At 38.1% G+C, this 22,949-nt stretch overlaps 1 protein-coding gene across 1 annotated transcript in view; it reads right to left on the bottom strand.

Moving 5' to 3' along the window:
- Positions 1 to 1,288: 1,288 nt before the first annotated feature.
- XKR4 (XK related 4) overlaps positions 1,289 to 22,949 on the bottom strand; it is a 228,020-nt gene continuing 206,359 nt past the window's right edge. The window contains exon 3 of the mRNA XM_054635390.2: positions 1,289 to 19,280. Coding sequence (XP_054491365.1) covers positions 18,334 to 19,280 — 947 coding nt within the window. The 3' untranslated portion in view covers positions 1,289 to 18,333. The remainder of the gene's footprint in view (positions 19,281 to 22,949) is intronic.

Raw genomic sequence — 22,949 nt, 5'->3', positions numbered from 1 at the left:
CCTACATTTGGGGAGAGAAGTGGGAAACCATGCTAGGGGAAAAAATATATTTTAAAGTATATTTCTATTACTTGCCTGCTGGTTTTGGAGCCTTTGGTGAGGATTCACAGGGTTACAGGGTCTGAGGATTTAGGACTCACATGAAACAATCCCAGTAGTGCTGCTGGGCTGCTGCTCCCTTCATTATGCTTTTCCAAGTTAAAATAAGAAACTACTCCCTTCAAACCCTTAGCCACATAACAGAGAAACACATGAGAAACAAACCCCCTGGGAATCTGTCACTCACATGTCATCCCTACTGGCAAATTCACTTACCCAAGATATATACACATATATTCTTTTGTCTCTTTGAACTCACGGCAGATATTTAACTGTTTTGTGGGTTGTTTTCCCCCTCATCTCTCTTTCTTGATCACCTGAGCAAGGCCAAGAAGCAGCATCTAAGAAGGAGTGGGACCGTGGCTGTGGGACAGAAAGGCTGAGGGATCTAGGAGCTTGCCTTCTTTGCACAAACTTTGGCTGCTGCTTGAGGTGGCATTGCACACACCAAAGTGGCAATGAATTCCAAAAGGAATCAAGGATATTGGAGGTGCTGCCAAAGACAGCAACAACTTGTGTAATAATTCAATGATTTAAGCAGTTACCCAGGAGGCAGAGGTAGAACCATCTGCATCTTCCCTGGATGTTTTCCCAACTATTGGTGTCAAGAGAAGACTGGGTTGAGGCTCAGCTCTCCCTTCTCCACCACTCAATGATGATCACTGAATGGTGATCCTTTCAGGGGTCTGAACAACAAAGCACCTTCTTCTGTCTCCTGTGGCTGGGGCCTTCTCAGGTGATGGAGGAACCCTGTGTTTCTGCTGGCCTGCTCCCTGGGTGAGGGCAGCTGTTTCTGAGGTCTTCTTTCAAGGCAGCACAAAGAGCCCCATCCATGGTGCCAAGAGCACCCTCTTCTGCCTGCTGGGGTGTCTCGTGCCTTCCTGGGTGTCCCTGCTGGGACAACCACCTGCAAGATTGTCCAAGCTCCAGGTAAAATCTTCTCCCAGTCCCAGGGGTAACCTGGGAGCCACTTGCATCACCCCCACATTCAGGGAAAGGAACTCCTGTGGTAATACTGCCTAGAAACATAAAATAATTACTGGTGGAAGGGATCTTTAGAGATCATCTTTTCCAAACCATTGTCCAAACTGGACTTTTATCTTCTTTCCTAATAATTTCAGAAAGGTTAGCATCCTTTTTATGATCCACTAGGATAAAAAAAAGTTTCAAAAAGTACTCAAGAGACAGGTTAAAATGACCACAGTGTACTTTATTTAATGATTTTGGTACCTTGTGTTGCAATAAAATAAAAAAAAATCTACAAAATCCAAATATATAAAATTTTCAAGTTTCCCTTTTAAGTTTTACAAGAAAAATCAAGTTGTAACCAAGGAAATTTGTTAGTATGAAGCACTACTTTCAACTTCATTTCATCACAAATTGCAACTTACTTAACAGACCAAAATAACTATGGTACTGCAGTACATCAATTACTTCACACACTGTGTTCTTTACTATAGCACATGTAACCTCCACCACGGGAGGCAGCGGTCTCTAGCCAATAAAGACACTCTTCACAATCTGAACTCTAAAGGAATGTTTGTATACATGGATTCAGAATATATATATTTACAGGAAGATTTCTTTTTCTTTTTCTTTTTTTTTTTAATAACTATTTCGATTCTTCATTTCAAATAAAATACCAAATACATTTTTACAATGTTTACAAGTCAAAGCACAAAGTTCTGCAATGATTATCATTCACCTGTAGTCACTGTGCTTGTACTGGGGCAGGGGGGAGGGGGTATCTACACTGTTCCATAAACACAAATGTGATCTTCCATCACTTTATTTCTGCAGTGGTGACTGAGGAGTATAAGCACAGTAACAATTCTTTTAGCACAATCAGTGTATAATGCAACAGTTTACAACAGACAACTGAGAAACTATTGGTCCACTCTGTCCAATTTGCTGTTTATCTGCCAACTGTTATGTTAGTCTTTGTCACATAAATTGTGTACAAGCGAGGAATTAAATAACACAACTTGAATAGGAAAGAGCATACATTTTTAAGGCAAATTAATAAGCAGCTTATGGTGGTTTTTTGTTAAACTATACCCCAACACAACCTAAAAATAAAATGTATGTTCTGCAACTGTCAATAATTATGTCTTCTTAAACTGATCTCCTCTATAAATTGATCAACATGGCTTTGAACCTGGTTATTCAAAATTGAAATAATTCCTCCCCCCAAATCCCCAAATATAGAAAGTGCATGACTTCATGTGCGCCAAAACAAAACAAAAGGCAGCTGAGGTAGTTAGATGTAAAATGCATTTATGAAAAATAACTGAAAAACGAAAACAGGGACATATACAGTAAAATCCCACTCATTTGGAATTAATTTTATATCAGGCAACAACTTAAAGCAGGAAAATTTATGACTTCTGAAAAAAAGTAGCAATAACATACGAATGAAAACAGAATATACTATTGGAATTTTAATTTCAAGTATTTGAGTGTATTTGCATGTGCATTTTTTTACAGGCTTTGTATAGTATTAGGAAGTCATTTACTTTTTATCAGGCATCACATGAGACCTGTTTGACCTCTGGGAATGAAGCTCCTGGAAGGTAGAAATGTACCATGAGTGCCTGAAGGTGCTATGCCACCACGCGCACCTGGAAGCAACCACCATCTCACCTTGGGTGACCTTCTACACGCCCATTCTCTACTGAGCTCACCTGAGAGTGACAGGGCCAGGGATCTGCACCTGTGCCTCCTGGGGACTGACTGGATGGATGTCCTGGGAGCCTGCCTGGGATGTTCCCACACACCTGGACCCATGCAGGATGTGCCCATGCGGTGGGATCCCGCACGTGATGTTCCTGCAGAGCTGGTGTGTACACACCTAACCCAGGCAGTGACCCTGTGCACCAAAGAGAGGATCAGCTTCCACTCTGGAGCACAGTCCCAGCTCCTCATGGCCTTCCTGCCTGTGCCCAGCACCATTACATTTCAGCTTTCACAGGACCTTTGCTCATTGGAGAGGGGGACAGTGCTACCACTCTGGCAGGCAGGACAGTCTCCAAGAAAGTGTTTGCTTGAGTCCACTGAGGATGAATTGGGATTTTGGCTCACATCATGGTCCCAGGGCTCCACCATCAGCCCCTGGCACAGAGGCAGATCCAGCTTTCCCTTCCATTCCCATCTAGAAAGACAAGCATGCAGATTTCTTTAATGAAATGCCCAAATGGAGTGCACAGGTGCATGGAAAGTCTTCAAGCTCTGGGTATGAAATTCACACAAAAAAACTGCCTACTTGTAGGAGACAGACCAATTTGGAGATGTGTTCCTGTCTTCAGTAACAACTCAAAAGCATCACATTACTAAATGTGCAATGTGCTGGCTCTTCTGAGCCCTACTGTTAGACCCCTCTGCTGATGGCCACAACATGGGTGTGTGCAATTTACTGTCATGAATTCTGCACCTGGCTTGAAGAGCATCACAGCAGTGAGCATCACAAACTGAAATAGTTATGATGTGAGTGGTTTTCCTTTTTTTTTAATTGGCCTGTGAAAAAGAGTGATGTGTACTTCTTAACTGTGTGCATATGAAATCTTTTATTCTTATTTTCTATTAAACAAGGAAATCCTGAAGCCCTTTCTTTCCTCCTTTTTTTCCTTCAATTTTATCCTTTTAAGCTTACTGTATTTTAAAAATGATTTTCAAAAGTGAAGCATTATTTTGGCCAACTTAATCTCTGGCAACCCAAAATGAGGAGTCACTAATGTTCACAGAGTGCTGAATGTATGTACTATGGTGGCAGAGATGGTAAAGGCTAATTACTCTTGGACATCCTGCACATCATGGCCTCTTAATTTTTCCTACTAGAACTAGATGGAAAACTAGAAACTGGACTGTGAGAATTCTTGATGTGGCATGATATTTCAGCTTTCCCCAAAATTTTTGTCAGGAATTTCTGCTCAGTTGCTCAGATTGTTTCAGCACAAGAGGGAGCTCCTCAGAGAAGTCAAGGTTTTATAACTTTATGTAAACCTAAGCAGAAAAAGATGCTCTGATTTTAAAGAGGGGAGAAATATTTTTTCAGGTCTGATTTCATAAAACACAAAGATGCTAAAAGGCACTCTTTTGCAATGGATGTAAAAATCATTTTTCTTTATGTGAAACAACAGAAAACAATCCTTCACAGCCCAGGGAATCTAGCTCAATGTTTCAGTGTGTTGGCATTGTGAGTACCTGACATATGTAGACATCCTTTTTACTATGTCAAAACTTTTATTTAACACATTTCCTTTCAAAATGCAAATAATATTTCCAAGTCTCAGTACTCACAACCAACATTTGCCCCAAGAAGAAGCAACCTCCCTTCCCATCACCAATTCCGTTGTGTCACTGGTGGCCGTTGGAGAAACTGGAAGAGAAGAGAAGAGGATCTACCTGCACCTGCCTCATCCCTGTCCTTGTGCCAGTGAGCAGTAAAGAATGAAGTTAAATCTGTCAGGATCCAAATGCTAGATCCATTTTCAGGGATTTCAGTGGTGAAGAATGACAGGCAAGTATCATGGAGGGCTGGATAGCAGGCTGGGTAGAAAGCAGGACTCTTGCCTGAGCTTAGGATAAAATTTCACTTCCCAAGATTTTCCCTGGAGTCCAGTGACGTGGACTTAACAGAAAGATGTACATTTATCTTGAAACTGAAATTGAAATATATAGGTCAAGTGACAGTTTTTATTTCATAGAAAATATTAAAAATATAATGAATATATTCACAAACTATCTGAAAATTTAAACAGATGTTTTAATTTATCCTGGAATCCAGTGAGGTATCTTGGCCTCATCCAGTAACTAACAGAATTGGAAGACATAGAAATGCTTTAGTATTATTTCCAGTAAACTATTTTTTTTAATATAAAGCCTGATATTTCTTCCTCAGACATTTTCAATAACTTAGCCAGATCAGTATTAAGTGCACAAAGACTGAAAATTTCACTTGACAGTAAAGTTCAGGTGCACTCCAAAGTAGCTACTGAAGAGATTCCTTAAAAAATAAATTTTGACTTAGACTGGCATTGCAAAATTTAAAAGCAAAATGCCCATGTGCTTTCTGGGGCTTATTGGACTCCACTAAAGTCAAAAGAAAGTTATTCATTTCCTGTGGTGGGCCTTCAGGGAAGCCCTTTATGATTATAAACTGCTTGTAATGAAAGCAAGTCCCAGTATAATAAATGCTTCTGTCCAGAGCATTGGTGTAAGTATGACTTATTGACATGTGCACCAGGCAAAGTTTCTCCATTAGTCTTCTAAGAATGTATTTTGGTTTGCTTTGGTTTATTTTGGTTTTTTGTTTTTTTTTTTTGCTTAGCTGTAGATTATTGAAGATGATTTTGTAAGCACAGCTGTTATCAAGTCTGTCTTTTAGGATCATTTGCCGCATGTGAAATTGCTTTGGAAGGCTCCCCTGTTTTACTAACAGCCCAGAAACACTTTTTCACATTTCTCCAAACCAAATCAAATCCACCAGTCAACCTGCAAACAGACTTGGAGTTCTTTATATTAAGAAATGGAGGGTGGAAGAACACACAAATTAGTTAGCCTTATCTGAATATAAATTTTGCTGTAACGAATGGATAATATCCTCTTTTTAATTATTACTGGGTTAATTAATATACTTTGTAGGAATCCATTTGAAATATTCAATGTGAATTAACCGACACGCTCCTTGCACATTGCAAATTTCAAGAGAGCAATGAATGCTGAGGAAGAATGATTAAAAGTTGGGGGTCCTTTTTCCTTTTGTCTCCTTTTCCTTTTCCTTTTCCTTTTCCTTTTTTTTTTTTTTTTTATAATACAAGAAGATTACAGAGAGCTGCACAAAGTTCAAAGTTTCAAAGCTTAGCTGTACTCTGGAAAATTGCTATAAAACCAATATGGTAATGAACTGTATTTATTGCATCCCAGAGGGAACCATTTCCAATGCACTCAGCTTACAGTGAGAAGATGAATCTCCCATTTGCTGATGCCACAGGTCAAATCCAGAAGCCAAACTGGGTTTTGCTTGGCTCTGCAGCATGTGAAGTAACAGTTGTTAAGTTAAGATTAGATTAAAGAGGCAGGTGAGCGAGCATGGGAAGGACAACAGAGGCGGCTGCCCCTGTTGAGACTATCTCCTACACAGAGTGGCACCTGCAGGAAAATACAGTGATTCCCATTTGTTAGAATAAACATTAGCTTGTTAATAATACAGAACATGGAGAAGAGACAGCAGAATATCTGTCCCCTCAAGCAGAACAAATTACACAGGGGACGGTTTCTGCCCTTGAGAATCAATGGGAATTGATTTAAAGGAACTGCAGTCCTGGTAAAGAAGAACTGTGGTGGAATGGCAGATCCTTGTTTGCTAATCCAACATGATCCCTGTTACAGGCTGTTCTGTGAGTCAGAAATTACCTCAGAAACAATAGATACCGACTTTTAGGTTGCTATGGGCACATACTGAGGCTGTGGAATGATGAAGTAAAATCAGCTGACCTGAAGTAAAATCAGGATATGAAAGCTGTCTTTAATAAAATTCCCGCTTTTCAATTGAGAAAATTACTTCAACATTTGCATTTTTAACCCAGTTTTCCATCTTAACTATAGAAGTTACCCCATAGCCAGGTGTTATGCAAAGGAATTTTTGAGTTTTGTACCATGACATGAGAAAAGAAAGTTTCTTAGATAACCTGAGCATTGCCTTTTCTCATTGGTGAGGTTTGCATATGAGACTCATACACACAAGAAAAAAATGGAAGCAAGGAAGAATATCAGAACAGTATCTAGTAAAATTGCCAACCTTTCCGAGTAAATCTTTGAAGAAAACAGATCTATCATAATATCCTACAATTACAGATCATGCATGAGGTTACAGATAACTCCACAGTGTTTTGTACTGAAACCAGGATGAGACTGTTTCTGCTACTAAACAAGCAAGAATTGATGCAAACATCTAATATAACTGGAAGTCTTTCAGCAGTAATTTCCATGAGGAGCTGAGTGACAGAATACCTGAGCATGAACAAATGCTATGAAGGCTCACCTACTCTAAAGCTTCACGGCTCTTTCCTAATTATAAGGCTTCTGCCATATCTACTGATCTCCATTTTCTCTATTTTTTTCCTGCTCTAAGCCTTTACACTGTCCCATGGATGTGTTCCTCAGCTGTGCACGAAGTGGATGTGAGGACTATTAGCAATAAAGGAGCATGCACCTGCAAATCCACTATTTGCTCATGGATGTACTGTGTGAGAAATTGAGAGCACAAGAAAATGCAGAACCAGTTGAGCAACTATGATACTTCATATACAGAAAAGACCATCTTTTGAGCCTATTCTACACCTTATATTTCTTGTGGAAGCCATCTGAGATTTATCCTCCATAAAGAAGGCAATAAGTTTCTCTGACCCATAATCTATTGTAAAGATCTGTCATTTCTAAACCTAACGATCACTGGCATAAGTGCCGTACAAAATCCTTGTCTCCCAGGCCTTAGTTTGAGACACTTTTGTGTCTTATTGCTAATAAACAACTCCTGTCAAGAGCAATAAAGTTATATCTAAGAAGTATCTTTCACTGTCTCCCTGTGTGTTTCAGTCAGTTTGTAACACATTAAGAATTTTCTCAGTTGACCACTTTCCCCCAAGGAGAGAGTAATTGCACCATAAATAGTATTTTGGCATCAAGGTTTGTTGGTTTGTGTTTTGGGTTTTTCTGTTTGTGTTTTTTTTTTTTTTTTAAGTTTTTTTTTTTTTTTTTTTTTTTTTTTTTTTGCTGTTAAAAGACTCTGCTCCTCCTTTTATCCAGTGAAACAGCAGGGGCAGCTTTTCCACAGTGTTTCACAAACATCTCTTGATCTTGACCAGAGGAATCATCCTTCTGCTTTCATGTCTTTTTGATCTCTGGCCTCCTTGCTAAGGTCACTAAAGGAGACACTTCCAGGATAAAATGTGTGTACATATTACTCACATGTGTGCCCTGTGCAGCCTGACTGGAGGGGGCTGTGACATCATCCCACCTGAAAATTCCGTATCAGGAGGGTCCCAAGCCAGACATCTTGCTGAGTCCCATGTTGCCATAATTGTAATCCTACAAGGGTTAAGTTAAATATTAAACCACCAACTCATTCTCGCTGATTTTTATAAAACTGCAAGTATGCTAAGCTACACTGTTTCTGATGATGAGAAAAAATTAAGTGCTTTGTGAATCACAAGCCTTCTATTATTCAGATACCTCTGTAAGCAGCATTGTTTATTTTTTTAACCTTTTACTTCATGTCAAAGTAGCTAAAATCCAACTGTGTGTTAAAAGCAGTGAAACCCAGCATTTTCTTCATTCACCCAGTTCTTACTGCTGTTGTTAAATGTAGTATGTTCTTTGTTACAGTAATTTCTTGAGGATAAACAGTTGCAAAATCAGAACAATCATCTCAAAAATGAAATTTTACTGCTGCTGGATAGAATAACTTTTTGGCTGATAAGATGAATACATGACCAGAAGGAAATTTGGCCAGTTTCACGCTGATGGTAACTAAAGCTGTCTCAAGACTAGTGATATTCTTTAAAATACAACTCCTTGCATATATGAAATGAATCAAATAGATAAATGTTCCACAAGATTAATTATGAAAGCTTAGCTAGGATGAATTTACTAATGCTGCATTTCTTCTAGATTTCTCTTTCCAGTGTGGGCAGCTCACTGAACACAGCTAACAATGGCTTTTTTTTTCCTCCTGAACTGATTAATGTTTGCTCACAGGACCTTGATTACTGTATTACAAGCCACACATTTGCAAGATCAAAAATGTCTGTTGAATTAATTAGCTGCAAATCAACCTAGGCACAGCTCGACAAGTTCTAAGCAGTTCCCATAAAATAAAAAAGAAGGAATCGATAGCAACCACAAATACATGACAATATGCTGGCACTTTGTGACTATAAATAGTGGCAGCTGCCCTCTCTGCCGACAAAAGAAGATTTTTCATTGTCCATACAGTGCTATCTAAAGGCTAAATCCTGTCCAGATTGTTGTGGCAGTCTCACCGATAGCTTAAGTGTCCTCGGTGAAATATGTCCCATGGGCCAGCCCAATAGCCCAGGGAGAACTGGAGCTGGAAACAGGCTGCCTACTTTGTCTTCCCTTTGTGCCAGAGTGAGCACCACAGTGCAGGTGCCAGGAGTGATCCCAGCACACGTGGATGCTGGCTGACAGGAGGACGATGCGTGTCCCAAAGTGGAAATTCAGGGAATGATGCTGAAAGTCATTAGTGACTACTTTTGTACTCTTCCTCTGTAGTTACTGCCATTATCTTACCCAGTCATGACAATTTTAGATTTCTCTGATCATATAACAGATCTCCTGGGAAACTTACTAGTTTTTTCAAACATTGTCCTTAATGCTGAATGGTGACACAGGTCAGGAACTCTAGACATGTATCTGAACTTCAGAGAAGGAAGAGCCTTCACTGACTAGCCGTCTCTTCCTCAGCTGCACAAAATTTAAAACTAATTCTCATCAAATATTTTCTGGGAAATAGTCTGGGATTGACACATAGTAATGCAGAACCTATTGAAAAAAGCATCAGTGGTTAGAATTTCAGAAATAGTTAATGCATATGTATGGTGCATTTAAATTGAGTATCATTTTCAAGTACATGAATTTGAAATTTATTTTAGTTACATAACCTGTGCAAGAGCAAGTCTTTCCTTCCAACAGCTTGCATCAGGAAACTAGGTATGTGTTGGATGACAAACCCAATTAGCCAAATTCTTCAGTCAAAATGCAAGTAAACCATCCTAATTATTGCAGGTTATTTCCTTCATAAGATACTGACAATAATAGCTGATACTGAAACAAATACAACCAACATTACATTACATGAAACAAAAGTTTAATTGATCCCTTTGCCATTTTTCTATATGATTGTTCTTTTCCTTAAGTAAATGCGATAAATCCTTTTTTATTTTACACAAGTATCCCTGCTCTATTCTTTTACCAAAATATTTAAGATGTTAAATATAGCATTAGACATATTTTCTCCATAACTTTTTCCTTAAATGCTGGCACACTAAATCACAAGGTTGTTTCCAATAATGACTAGAATGTATTTTCCAATAATATAATTCTCTATTTTGCAATTGCCACTTGGATATCCTTGATGACAATGTTCCTGATCCTTTTTTTGTTTTAAGATTTAAACGAATTGTAAGATTGAATCCTAATAGAATCTCAGGACTCACTGTCGTGTGTATACACAAACACACACATACATGCACACACATATATATATATACACACATGTTATATATATATATATAAATAATGCATTTGAAACTGTAAATTTGCTCCCAAGCATAAGATAAGGTCCTACTATTTTTACAATGATAAAACTGAACATTTCCACATAGAGTATTCACTATAGTGTGCTGTGGACACTGAATGTCTTGCATTCACCCCAACCTGGGCAATTTGCACACAACTGTGGTCCAAATGTACTGTCCAGAGAAACCATGTCTGCTCCACATGCTTTGCTAGATAGCACAGAGCCTGTTTGTCTTTTGCTCAGCCCAAACTGATCTTTGTTAGGCAAAGTAGCTGGGATCTCAAAGTGTTTGAATCTTGGGCTCAGGGAGCTACAGATAAGCTACAAGTGTAGCTCTGGTGTCCATACAAAGTCTGGCTGAGCTCCAAGGAAAAACCACGTGAACGTGGCCAGAGCAGCACACAGTGCATTAATAGACCTGATTCAAGGCAGCATGTAGAGATTCAGGCTTTGTCACAGTGCTAACCATGTTCATACAGCTTTTGGTCAAGTTGGATGGTGAACAAAGTGATTTTTGCTTCTGCCCCAGATGTTTACTGCAGACATTACTCTGGCCAGGTGTAGGCAATGGCACTGAATGTGCTCAGCAATTTCAGAGTCCTCAACACTAAAGGGACTGAACATGTCAAAATACTAGAAGTATGTCTACACTGCACATGTCTTCATTTGTATGTCCACATTTACATTTTCCACAAAGAGGAAGAACAGTTCAAAATATGAGGCAGAGAGCATTGCCCTTCTCCTCACCAGCGTGCAGCCCTATATCCCTCCCCTGAGAGACAGCAGCTAAAGATATGAATCATTGCTAGCTGAAGAGATCACTGTACCTGGCTCTGCCCTTGGTCTCTGCTTACCACCAATTTGCTGCTGGAAAAGCCCTCATGAGTATTTCAGTGCAAAGCTCCATCTGATAGCACCACAGAGGACCCAATTCTTTCAGGTAAAAGGAGCAGGAGAATACCTGCTCAGAGGATCCTGGCAGGCTTAGGTGGGAGACAGCAGCTGAGCTAACCTTGTGCTGTGAAGACCAAGGTGTATCTGACCAAGTCCAGGAGGTAAATTTTAGGTCCTTGAACATCTGGCATTAAAAATGTTCAGGAGCCCCAGTTAGGAGGAGCAGTATGAGCCTGAGACCCCGACGTGCCTGCGCCGACCTCTGCACCTGTGCTGCCACGGGCCAGGTGTCTGGTCCCCAAGTGCTGTGGCTTTCATCCAGCCCATGCACGTGGTTTTCCTCTCTTTTGGAGCTCTTTGGTGCATGAGGTGGGGAGGAAAGTGCTGGACTATGACCAGGCCTTGCCCTGAGCAGACTTGTAGCACACAAACACAGTCCATGCTTTGCCTTAGTGCTGTGTTATGTCTCTGCAGGCTCTTCTAGACATTCAACTAACAGCTTTTTTACCTTGAGGAAATCACTTAGCTGTGAAATTCTGTTTTGCAGTACTGTTACACACTAGGTGGCTGAGTGGACACACCTATTTCATGCTAAAAATGCTTTTGTGAGGTTTAGTTCAGTGCAAAAAACCACCCCAAACTCAATGCTTTGTTAAAAGCATGTGGATTCTCCTGTAGCAGAATGGATCTGGTGCAGAAAAGCTGCTAGCATTCCTAGAGCTGCAGCATGCCAGAAGCAATTGTTTCCAAAGTTATGTGAAATAAGAGGCTGAAACCTACAGATAAACTTACAGCAGTCATATCTTTTTTTCTATGAATGTTGCATTTTGTTACATTGATAAATCTATTGCATTTTAAAATTTATTTCAACCATTCATTGAAGTGAGATTTTTGGTTACACTTTAAAGTTTCTTGGCTGATTTTGTTTTATGCTGCCTTGCAGGTAGAAGTTGAGATTTGATCTTTCTATTAGTTGGTCTCTTATATCACAATTTATTGTAAATCTCTCTCAATGAATATAGCGACTAAATGTATAAGTCTGTTGTAATTATACACAAGTTTCTGTTTGACTTCTCTGGTTCATGCAAATCACCCCATAAGTCTGCTGAAGGGGACTTTTTGCCCTGTATCTTGCATACCTGTTGTCTTTGCCCCAGGATTCAGAGTAGGCACACAGTTTACTAATGGGTGTATAAGATCCTCTGCATAAGAATGAAATGCTAAGCATTTAGAGCAAAATGTAAGTACAGGAGCCAAGCTTACACAGAAAAAGTTCCTTTTAATGAGTGTACTGGTCAGGAATTTGCTTTAGTAAGAACCACTGGAAATGACTGGTTTCAGGGACATTTTTCAAAGTTTTCTTAAAAGGATCACAAAAGAGCAACTCAGTCAAAGCGGGTGTAATCTTGAATGTTTGAACTAAAAACGAAATAAAGGAAATCTTTGCTTCCTGCTGAGTCAGCACTAAGTTTAGTGTAGGTATTTGAGGCTGAGCCAAGTGCCATGCAGGCTTTTTGGCATTAAGCAAACCTCCAGCTGAGTTCAGTTTGGAGTGAAGAGGTGAAGACTTCCACTACCATGGTCTGAATTCATGTAGTTCACTCTAGGCCAGGACCTGATTTTAACATATTCATACCAGTGAAGAAATTTCACCAAAATCCTGAACTGAGGGGACTTCTCATGTGTTAAAACAGCTTTGTAAATGATGTCATAATCAGTGACATCATTCCCTTAACTTTGCATGAACAAGGCCTTGTAATGTTTTCTCTGTCTCTCCTGTAATGAAGTCTGCTCATACCAGATGTGAGAAATCATGTCAGAAGCAGATCACTCAGCAATTTCCAGCCAAGTGAAAATGATGGCAGAATCTGTTTTAAAAAATCACTACAGGGCAGTAATCTGTTGTGTCATTTTTTTTAATTCCCAGATTTAAAAGAATCTGCTCTCATTTTGCATTCTATCTCTTTTATCAGAATAAAGAGGCATGGATTCAATGCTGTAATGAAAAGACATGGTCCTATAAACAATTAAGTGAGGATTTTATAGCTTAATGTCTCTGATACACAAATGGCTGTTTGCCACTTACTCCATTTGGCTTTCTGCTGAGAGCATGGGCTCTATGTGAGTTAGTATAATTGCTACAAGTAGTGAAATTAAATGGCTTATTGTGTATTTAAACAATTCTTCCCATGTCCTGCATTGTTACACTGCAGAATTAGCAATTGTGGTGTTGGGCTTGCAGATTTATGGACAAATGTTGCCATTAACTTCATCACACACATCTTGTAGGGGTTTAACTTACACAGGCTGGTTTAGATGGATGCACAGATGCAATTTATTCTGCTTCCCACCATGCACAGGAGTGAGAGAGGCAGCAGTAGGACCCCAGGAATCTGCTGAAGTCTTTTCCTTGGCATTGTGCAGGCAGCGCAGGGGGTGCAGAGTAAATCACAGCATCTCAGTCACTCTGGATTGCACAGTTCAGGCAGGGAGCAGAGAAAGGACAGGGGCTTTGGAAGCTGAATCACTGGCAGAGCCAACTAAAACTCAGTACAGTGCCACTTTTAAGGCTCCTTAGGAATTATATGATAAAATCACATACACTTCAAACTCATTTAATTTGTGTTCTAAAAACCCCAACAGTCTAGTTGTGAATATTTTGCTGGCCAATAAAAAGTAAATGAACATATTGCATGATTGGGAGTCCCTTTCCAAATAAAGCAGCACTTCTACTTTTAGTACCACTTATGAATTGCTCTTTTGGGGAGATAATGATGTATTGGAAAGACCATCATATGTTTTGAACTAATACAGGTTTAATAGCTCTTCACCACATATTAAAACTTAAATCGCCAATAAAATTATAATTTTCCTCCTCTGCTTAAACGTTTACAAAATCAGGCAGATGAGACCTAGCATTAAATTTTGGGAGGAAAATTTTCTCCAATTTTATAAAAACTAATTAATATAAAATTTGTTGGTTTGACAATAAAAATATTGTATATATGCCATTAAGTCCATATAACCCAAACAAAGAAATATTGTTCTGTCACAAGAAGCATATTTAAACTGACATAAACAAAATTGGAAATTAGTATTTTCATTATTAAATATGCATGGAAAGAAAGTATTGCACATATTTGTAAAGAATTTTTTAAGAAAAATTGTCCCATTACAGAATAAACAGCTTTTAAAATAAGTAAAAAGTTTTCTCTTACATTTTCTTACATGTTTTCTGAATGAACATGGGTATGCATTACCTTTATTTAATTATTGAGAGTAGTTCAATTGTCTTTTCTGCAACAGACAAATCCACAATTCTCAAAATTTTAGGACCAAGTTTTTGACCAGGTAAATTACCATTAAGTCTGCTGCTAAGTTAGTTTGGTTCATTAGAACAATGCTCCCATAAATCTTACAAATAGATGTGATTGCTTTTCTTTGCCAGAATGTAAATATGAAAATATGAGCTTTTTTATATTCCTGTATTCTGCTGTGAAATTCAAAAGGCATGATGTTTTCATTATATGAAAAGCAAAAGTTCAGGTTTTTTACAAGTCCTTTTTTTTAAATTTTATTTTTGCTATTGCTGTCTCAGTTGAACTTTATTGATTTTAGAACTGTCTGTGGCAAAAAGAAGAGTGCATACTGATTATTAACTGTCCATAAGGCCATAATGGAATTTCAGCATGGACTATGTTTATTCTTGGCAATTTCTATTAAAAATTCTTACAGCTTTTAATGTGACTACTCACAGCAATGCAAATTAGGAAACTGTCCATGCAGCCATCAGAGTATTTAGATTTCAGTCACTGCCCTCTTCTCAGTGCAGGTGACACTGATGGTATGATTGTAAGAGAGAAAAATTTTGGAGAACAAATTTTGATTTGGTGCATAAGGACTTCTACCCCTGCCTCAAACTGCCGTATTGAATTCTGACGACAAGGTGTGTATATGTAGAGCTGCATACATATAAATATATGTACACAAACACACACATATATGTCAATCTGCACTCACACCCTGCAGTAGTTTCCTTAAGATAAACATTTTTGCAAACAGTAGTTTAAGAAATTAAAAATGCTGTGAGCGTAAAGAAAATAAATGCTAGGCATGAAAAACCACATGGATAAATAACATCTCTGTGTCCTTCCTTCCAAAACCAAATAAAAGCAAATCAAACAAACTCATCCCAAACCTTCTTCAGAAACCTTGCAATGCAAGCACCTTAACCCTTTAAATTCCATACAAAGCAACTTTTCTTCCATTCTGTAAGCCTGGCCAAAGGGCTCACAGCTCTGAGGAAGAGCGAGAGGATGAGAGGGACCTGAGGAGAGGCAGAGCCTCGCTGACAGCAGCAATGCTGCCCCTCTCCCCAGGAGCTGCTGGTGGGAGACTGAAGCTTGAGAAGGCTGCCCACTGTGCCTCACTCAGGCTTCAATTTCCGAGTTGTTGAAGCAGCAGCAAACACTTCAAACTGTCTCCAAAAGAAACCCTCACATCTCGGATCATAGAGCTTACATTTGCCTTCATTGTAAAGAAAAACAGCAATTCCCTTGCGTGAGCTGGAATTTGATTCTGGAGTGAAGGGTCTATTGAATATGATAGGACAAAGGACTTGCTTCCAAAATCTTTTTTTTTAAGCAGTTCTTGCAGTGTTATATTTTCTGAAAAAACATGAGTGCTTTTCTCTGAATAATCAGCTGTATCTCCATGAAGAAAAGGGTAATCACTTTGTAAAAAGCTTCAGGTTTGGACTATCAAAGATTTGCTTTATTTGAAAAATTTTTATAGAGGCAGTTGGCAATTGCTTAATTTGAAAATACCTAAGAAACCCCTGAAGCATAGATTTTTTCTGATCTCTGTAAAGTTCCCTCTGCTTTGCAGATTCCTGCACTTTCACAGGTTTTTGTTTAGAGGAACTAGCCCCAGCAAAGTACAACAGGTATTGAATATCTCACTAATTAAAAAAGTCAACATTAAAAATGGCTAATTGAATGCATACAAATAAACATAGTCTGTGTAACCTTGGCCATTTCATAGTACAAATATTTGTAATAGGAAAGACAGAAATTTACCCAGCAGCATACACAGCAGTGACTACACTGGATATATCTGACAGTCCATTTATCAGGTCTTCTCCATCCTGACAATGCCATTTACAACAGTAACTCTTCAGTTCTGCTTTGCTCTCCTAAAATGGATGGAAATAGTTATAGCAAATTGTTTCTCATGGAATCACTTGGTGTCTTTACAAGCCACTTACATTTGAAGCAGGATCCACAGTTTATAGAGTATTCTAAAAGTACCCATGTAGGCTTTCATATGGCATTACACTGCAAAACAAATCCATAATGTGTGAAAACCAGGTTTATGTCAACCTGTAAAAGCCATTTGATAAAATTCATGGACCAATTCTTAAAATCTAAGCTATAAAGAGAATGAAATGTATTAAAAGATTTGAGATTTATAAAAAGTAACCTTTTATACCATATTTTTACTTTACAAAAATATTGAAATAATCCATGAGTTTTTCACTCTGCACCAGCTTTAAAAAAAATACTATCAAATTTTGACTTGCACCTTTAATGCATCTGAAAGCACCATCAGGGGATACTTTTAACATAAAGTATAATACCTTTAACTAGATTTAGGGAGGTATTTAAAACCCAAAAGCTTGCATCAAAAGCACTCTATTACAAGAGATTCTAATTTTTAGACACCTCTGGACACCAGTCTTGAACAGGCAGAAGAGGCTCTTCCACATAACTTGTTTATATTATACTTCGGTGAATATACTTACTAAGAGGCGGCTGAAAGCCTTTAAAAGACATCACTTTCACCTTGAGGGGGAAAAATCAGAGCTGTCTCTACACATTGAGAGCTTGGTTGGTCTTTCCTGCTTCTTTTTCTGGTAGGGCTTGTGCCACTTGTTGTGTCCCTCAGGCATTATCAACCTTGCAGTTATACAATGTTTGGCACTAGAAGGGTATGGCATGTCAGTCTCTTGTCACACCTGCATACATTCACACACTGAATCATGCATTCTCAGTCCTGAAACAGAGAAGTTTCAGTGTGTTCAGCTCCTTGTGGTTTCTTCTGAAATATCTGAAAGGGGTCCTCCAAAAAGTTTAGAATATGAAAACTATACTTCCTTGTTCTTTTACTTTTTTTTTTTTTTTGCAAATTCAACACTGAATCATGATTATCATTTAATGAATATCACTACGTGCTAGAGCTCCTTATTTCTCCTCAAAAGCAGAAGTGAGCTGCATAGAGTTTCTGTTGAAAATAATATCAAGAAGTTAAATTGCATTTAAAAAAGACTTTGAAATTCCACAGAAAACAAACAGTTCTGGTAGTGTTAATTTTAATGACCTAGTTAATCAGAATTTAGTTTATTTTCCATTGACAGCCTTATAAACATGATGACATTTCTTTTTAATTAAGACGTATTTTGCAAACCTATTCTAACCTGAATGGTTGATTTATGGGAGTGTTGAAGGCTACTAAGCTCCTGTTTTTTGCCCCAGAAAACAGTTTTCCTAACAGCTACACTGTGTGCTACAGTTTCATTATTTTTGAAAAAGTGTGGGTTTTTTTGTTTTTGCCATTGATTATGGAAATATCAATCATTCATTTCTAAAATAAAATGCACTACTGGCTGAAGCTGAAAGCTCTGGTCAGAGCCTTTATATTGGTTTGATTGTAAGTACTGTGCAGTCAGAGTTTCATAGCAGTGAGGGGTGGTGGGTGAGTTCCCCCCGCTGATGTAACTGATTTGTATGTGTGGATCAGGGTTTGGGGTTTTTTGAGGCTTTCAGAGATGCTGCTGTATCAGTGTCCTGCAGACAGACTGCACACAGTGGATCAAATGATAATCATGATGATAGCCAGACTAAGAACGCTATAGCTTGCTGCTCTACTTGTAGTACGCAGTTTAATTGTTCCCACAGCCCTACTGTCAACCCTTAATTTGGACTGTAATGTTGGAGCTGCTCCAAGCTGCATTTTTGCTTTGTCTACAATGTGGTCTCATATTCCAAGCGCTCCTGAATAAGGGCATCATCCTTATACTGTAGCCGTGGAGGAGCAGGGGAACATTCAAACGCTAAGATCGCCTTCCTCAGGCTCCTGTCCAACACGTGTCTCTCCCATGCTGGGTACCTGTTCCTGAACAGATCGATTTTAATGACAGACTCCTCAATCCTTGGTGGCCGGGAGGAAGGTGTGGAGGGTGCAGTGGGTCTCACCTGAAACACAGGCACACACCCGTCCCTCTCCGCAAATTTTTGATCGCGCTCGCTCGTGACGCTCCGGTTGTTGGAGATGGAGCGCAGGGTGCTCGTGGCCACTTCTGGGGGAAGGGTGAAGGCAGCGGCAGGGTCCTCACAAGCACAGCTTGGTGACTGCCCAAACCTCGGTCCGTTGGGGTGAAAGAAGGCATAGTACATCAGCATAAAAACAATGCCTGTTAAAAAGCTGCTGAACACTACACACAGTGCTGGTATGGCAAATGCATCGGAGATTGGAGGGGCCTTGTACAGATACCAGAGAACGCTCAAGGCGGTGTTTTCTAAAAGGATGACAAAGTAGTAAATGAAAAGCCTACAGCGTGTCCTCCCTTCTTTGACGTTGAACCAGCTGAAGATATAGATTATCCCAACAACCATGTCGAAAACTATCTCCTCCCACTTAGTGATGCAAAACTCTGTCTCGCAGTGAACGATCCAGAAGGTCATGATGCACCAGTGCAGCACGATGAAGATCCCAAAGTACAGCTGGAAAACCGAGGCAAACAGAGCAAAAGTAATGACCCTTGCTGCAATGGTGAAGAAGTGCCAGCAAAACTGGATAATAACAGCCATGTAACTGATGGGCTTCTTGTCATCGCGGGAGTCACGGAGGGCCTTTTGGTAGGAAGCCAAAGCCCAAGCCAGGGATACAAGGGATGCTGCAGCAGTAAGACCTAGGAGGAAACAGGAGATGCAGTTAAGGCATAATTAGTATGTCAGCACTTGGCTGAAAACAGGGAGATCCTTGCTGCTTTAAATATGTTCTCCACCTCTGGCACAACAAAACCTCTTCCCTCTCCTTTACTCGGAGAAAAGAACCTCTGCTGCTGAGATTTCATTGCCCAATGCTGGATGCACACAAACAAGAGCAGCTATTAAACCACGCTCTGAACCTCTTCCCTAGCAATCACATATTTGAAACAAATTAATTAATTCACAACTTTGAGCAAGTCAGGAATCGGTGTCTCTGTCCGCTGTTGTGATTGAAGACGACCTACTGTGGTTTATGTTTTCAAGAAAGAATATGAATTTTCTGATTTTGATAAGCCATTAAAGAAGCCTAATATAAAGCAACCAAGTCTTTTTAATTAAAATGCCAGCATCATCTACATATACACTAAATCAATGACAATGTGAGCATAAATCTACATAAAATCTATTAAAAATAAATTTATGTTAATATTGTTACATCAAAATTTAAACTACCTTATTCTTGCTGAGGGAAAAAATTGACCATTTTGATATTTTCACCCTTTTTAAACCAAATTTTAATAAGTAGAAAATGTCAGAACTTACTTTCTTCCATCTGGAAATTACATTTATTTTTAAAATGTTGGAATTTTTTTCAGAATTATAATAATGAGTGAAGATGCTCCTAAAGTAGGGGGTGATATATTTTAATTTATATAGCCATTCTATCTCCAATATATCACAGAATTGCCTATTAACAAGGCCCTAAATGATAATATTTTAATAAAACCTGACAAATATTTAAAGCATTCAATATGACATTATTTCTCATAAGATTTGAAACATTAGTTTTGTGAAAATACAAAAACTGTAAAACAATTGTTAAAAAACCAGACCTTTTTTTATACTTATTTTAAATGTATATTATTCTTTTCTCCTCAAGGGAATTTGATTCTTGTCAGTAGGTAAATTTAGGAAAAAAAATGCTGCTTTGAAATGAATCTGACTTTTAAACTAATCTGTTGCTTCCAGACACTACCAGAAAAACACCTTACATTCCCATTTCAAAAATGGTATAGATCAGCATAAGTATTCAAATGATAAATACTTACATAGCATTCTGGTAGAAATGAATGATAATTCTTCTTTACTAGAAGATTAATTTTTATTTACTTACGCCTTGTATCCAGCTGCTTTGGATGGAAATGGGAATTGCAATTGAAATGCAAAATCCTTGCCTTTCAAGTGTATTTATTATTTAAATAAAATTGCAATAAATGTTGTATACAGGGAAAAAATGTATCAAGCATTTTATATTTAAAACTGGTTTACTACCAAAGCTAATTTTACATACAGCTAATGAATGAATTCATAAGTCTCAGGATCCCAGACTGAGAATTTATTCATAGGCCATTTAATGATAATGATGCTTCAGCTTATTCTATTTCTAAGCAGTTCCTTAACTTTGAACTAGTTATTGAAGTAAATCAAACTGGCATGAAGAAAACATTTCTTTTGTCTGCTGTTAAAAGCTGTTTAATCATTTCAACAAGCTTTAGTTCTGGATGCATAGCCAGTATTTTTCTTCCCAATTAAACAGCTTTCTTTAGAACTTAACAATCAAGAATATATTTCTTAAATATTATAAATTTTAAGAAGTCGTATTAATGGCAAATGTTAAATTTAAGCCTAAATACATGATGCTATTTACTTTGAAAGAAAACAAAAAAGTTTATTTTAAAAGAGAAAAAAAGTAAGTTATGGAGATAAAATCTATTTAAACAATTCACTTGGCATAACACACTAAGATTTTGCTCAGTTAGTAGTATAGAGAGATTCATTGCTTTCAGGAGGGATTCTGTTTGCCAGTGTTTCTTCCTCTCTGGCAGGGTGCCAATAATGTTGTGAGCTCCCATGAATCCATGAATTGAAAATCCCCTCATTTCAAAAATAAAAGAAATAACAAACCGTCAGCAGAAATATAAAGCAAACTTAGGATTCCAGGGAGAATTTTTAATAAAACTTCATAATTTTTCTTCCCATGCAGATGCCTGCATGAAAAAAACACCAAAGTTACTTCTGGAATCTTCCTTCACGGACAAAATAAGCTATCAGCAATGAAGACAGGAAAGAGACATGGTATAAATTGGTGTTTTCATTTCTGATGTGTATATTTGCTTTTTCACACTGAGCTGCCTTTCTGTTTCCATTATCTCTGATGACAACCCTGGGAGCTGAAAATGTAAGTTCTTGTTTTCCTGTAGGAATGTTTTAAGTATTGAGAAAACACAGTTCATTTCCCTCATGAAATGAAAAGTTGGGAAAGGTAGATGGATAGTATAAAGAATCTTTCAATACAAACAAGCCATTCTGGACAAGAACTCAAGAATAGCATTATCAGCTGAGGAAAAAATAATGTGAGCGAGAAATCCATATATTTTCTTTGCAAATCTAACTTCAATGACCTCACACACTACCCCAGAGGTTTGAAGAGATATCATCAGTTTTGCATTAGGAAGTGTAAAATTATTCAATAATGCACACAAAATACAATGTTAAACTCACAGGAATTTCCACTGTTCTAATGCTAATTAATTCATAGTCACTGTCTGGGACATAAAGAAGCAAGTACAATAGCTATGTAATTCTGTTATTTAAATAGTCATTAATAGGGAATCATCTTCTGCTTTTACAGAACAAACTCAGGGATACTGGCATACAGGAGAGAAAAGGAGACAAGGGAATGTACAAAAGGGAGGAATTGTCAGTTAATATATTCTGTGTCTGCTCTTGGCTATTGGCAGTGGTATTAGGGATATAGAATTAAGATAAAGTTAAATGCTTCATGGGCTCCATCCATTTTTCTTTATTGATGAGACCAAGCACTAAAGAATTATTGAAAGTAAATTAATAATGAGAAGAATGATGTAGAAGTGATGCAAATGGCAGTTTGCTAATAAATGTCTCTATATAAATAATTCACTGGGAATGGTTAGAAATAAAGTGAATTATTGTAGCACTAAATGGATAATTCATTAATTAGAATATATTGATGCATTTGTTGAGTATATGTTCATATAAACCTCTTTATCCCTATTTCAAAGGGGAACTAAAATAAATTTCTATTGCTATCAAACAAACATTGTAGCAATGCAGGTGCAGTCAGGAAGACTTATTTGCCACTCAGAAATGAACAGAGATTGGACAAGATCTGTGGGGCCACTGTCCATGAAGAATAAAAATCAGCTTTCCTACTTGCTCATCTGCAGTCTCTGCACTCTTTTTGGGTACTGCAGCAGCTTTCTGGTGTGTTTGACTCTCTTGTATTATGAATCTTATATTTAGGGTCTTGATCTTTTAAATTAAGACTAAATAGCCATTCCCAGTGAATATGTACACAAGCAGCTATATGCTCATCCACTACAGACTGTTACAAGAACAAGAAAGCAGGAATTCTCTAAAATGGCCTTAGGAAGCATGAAAGCATGCTCCATGTTTCTTTCTTTTCTAAAGCTGAACCTTTCAACGTTTTCCACAGTATATGATTTGATCTCTAAAGTTCTGTCCTGAAGAGGAAAGAAATGCAGGCTTTGCACAGGAGAAACACCACAATTTGCATCAGCAAAAGGATGCTTTTGAATGGTTCTAAAGTG

The sequence above is a fragment of the Agelaius phoeniceus genome, chromosome 1, assembly GCF_051311805.1.
Source record: "Agelaius phoeniceus isolate bAgePho1 chromosome 1, bAgePho1.hap1, whole genome shotgun sequence".
In the NCBI taxonomy this organism is placed as follows: domain Eukaryota; kingdom Metazoa; phylum Chordata; class Aves; order Passeriformes; family Icteridae; genus Agelaius; species Agelaius phoeniceus.
This window is presented reverse-complemented; position numbering and strand designations above follow the sequence as displayed.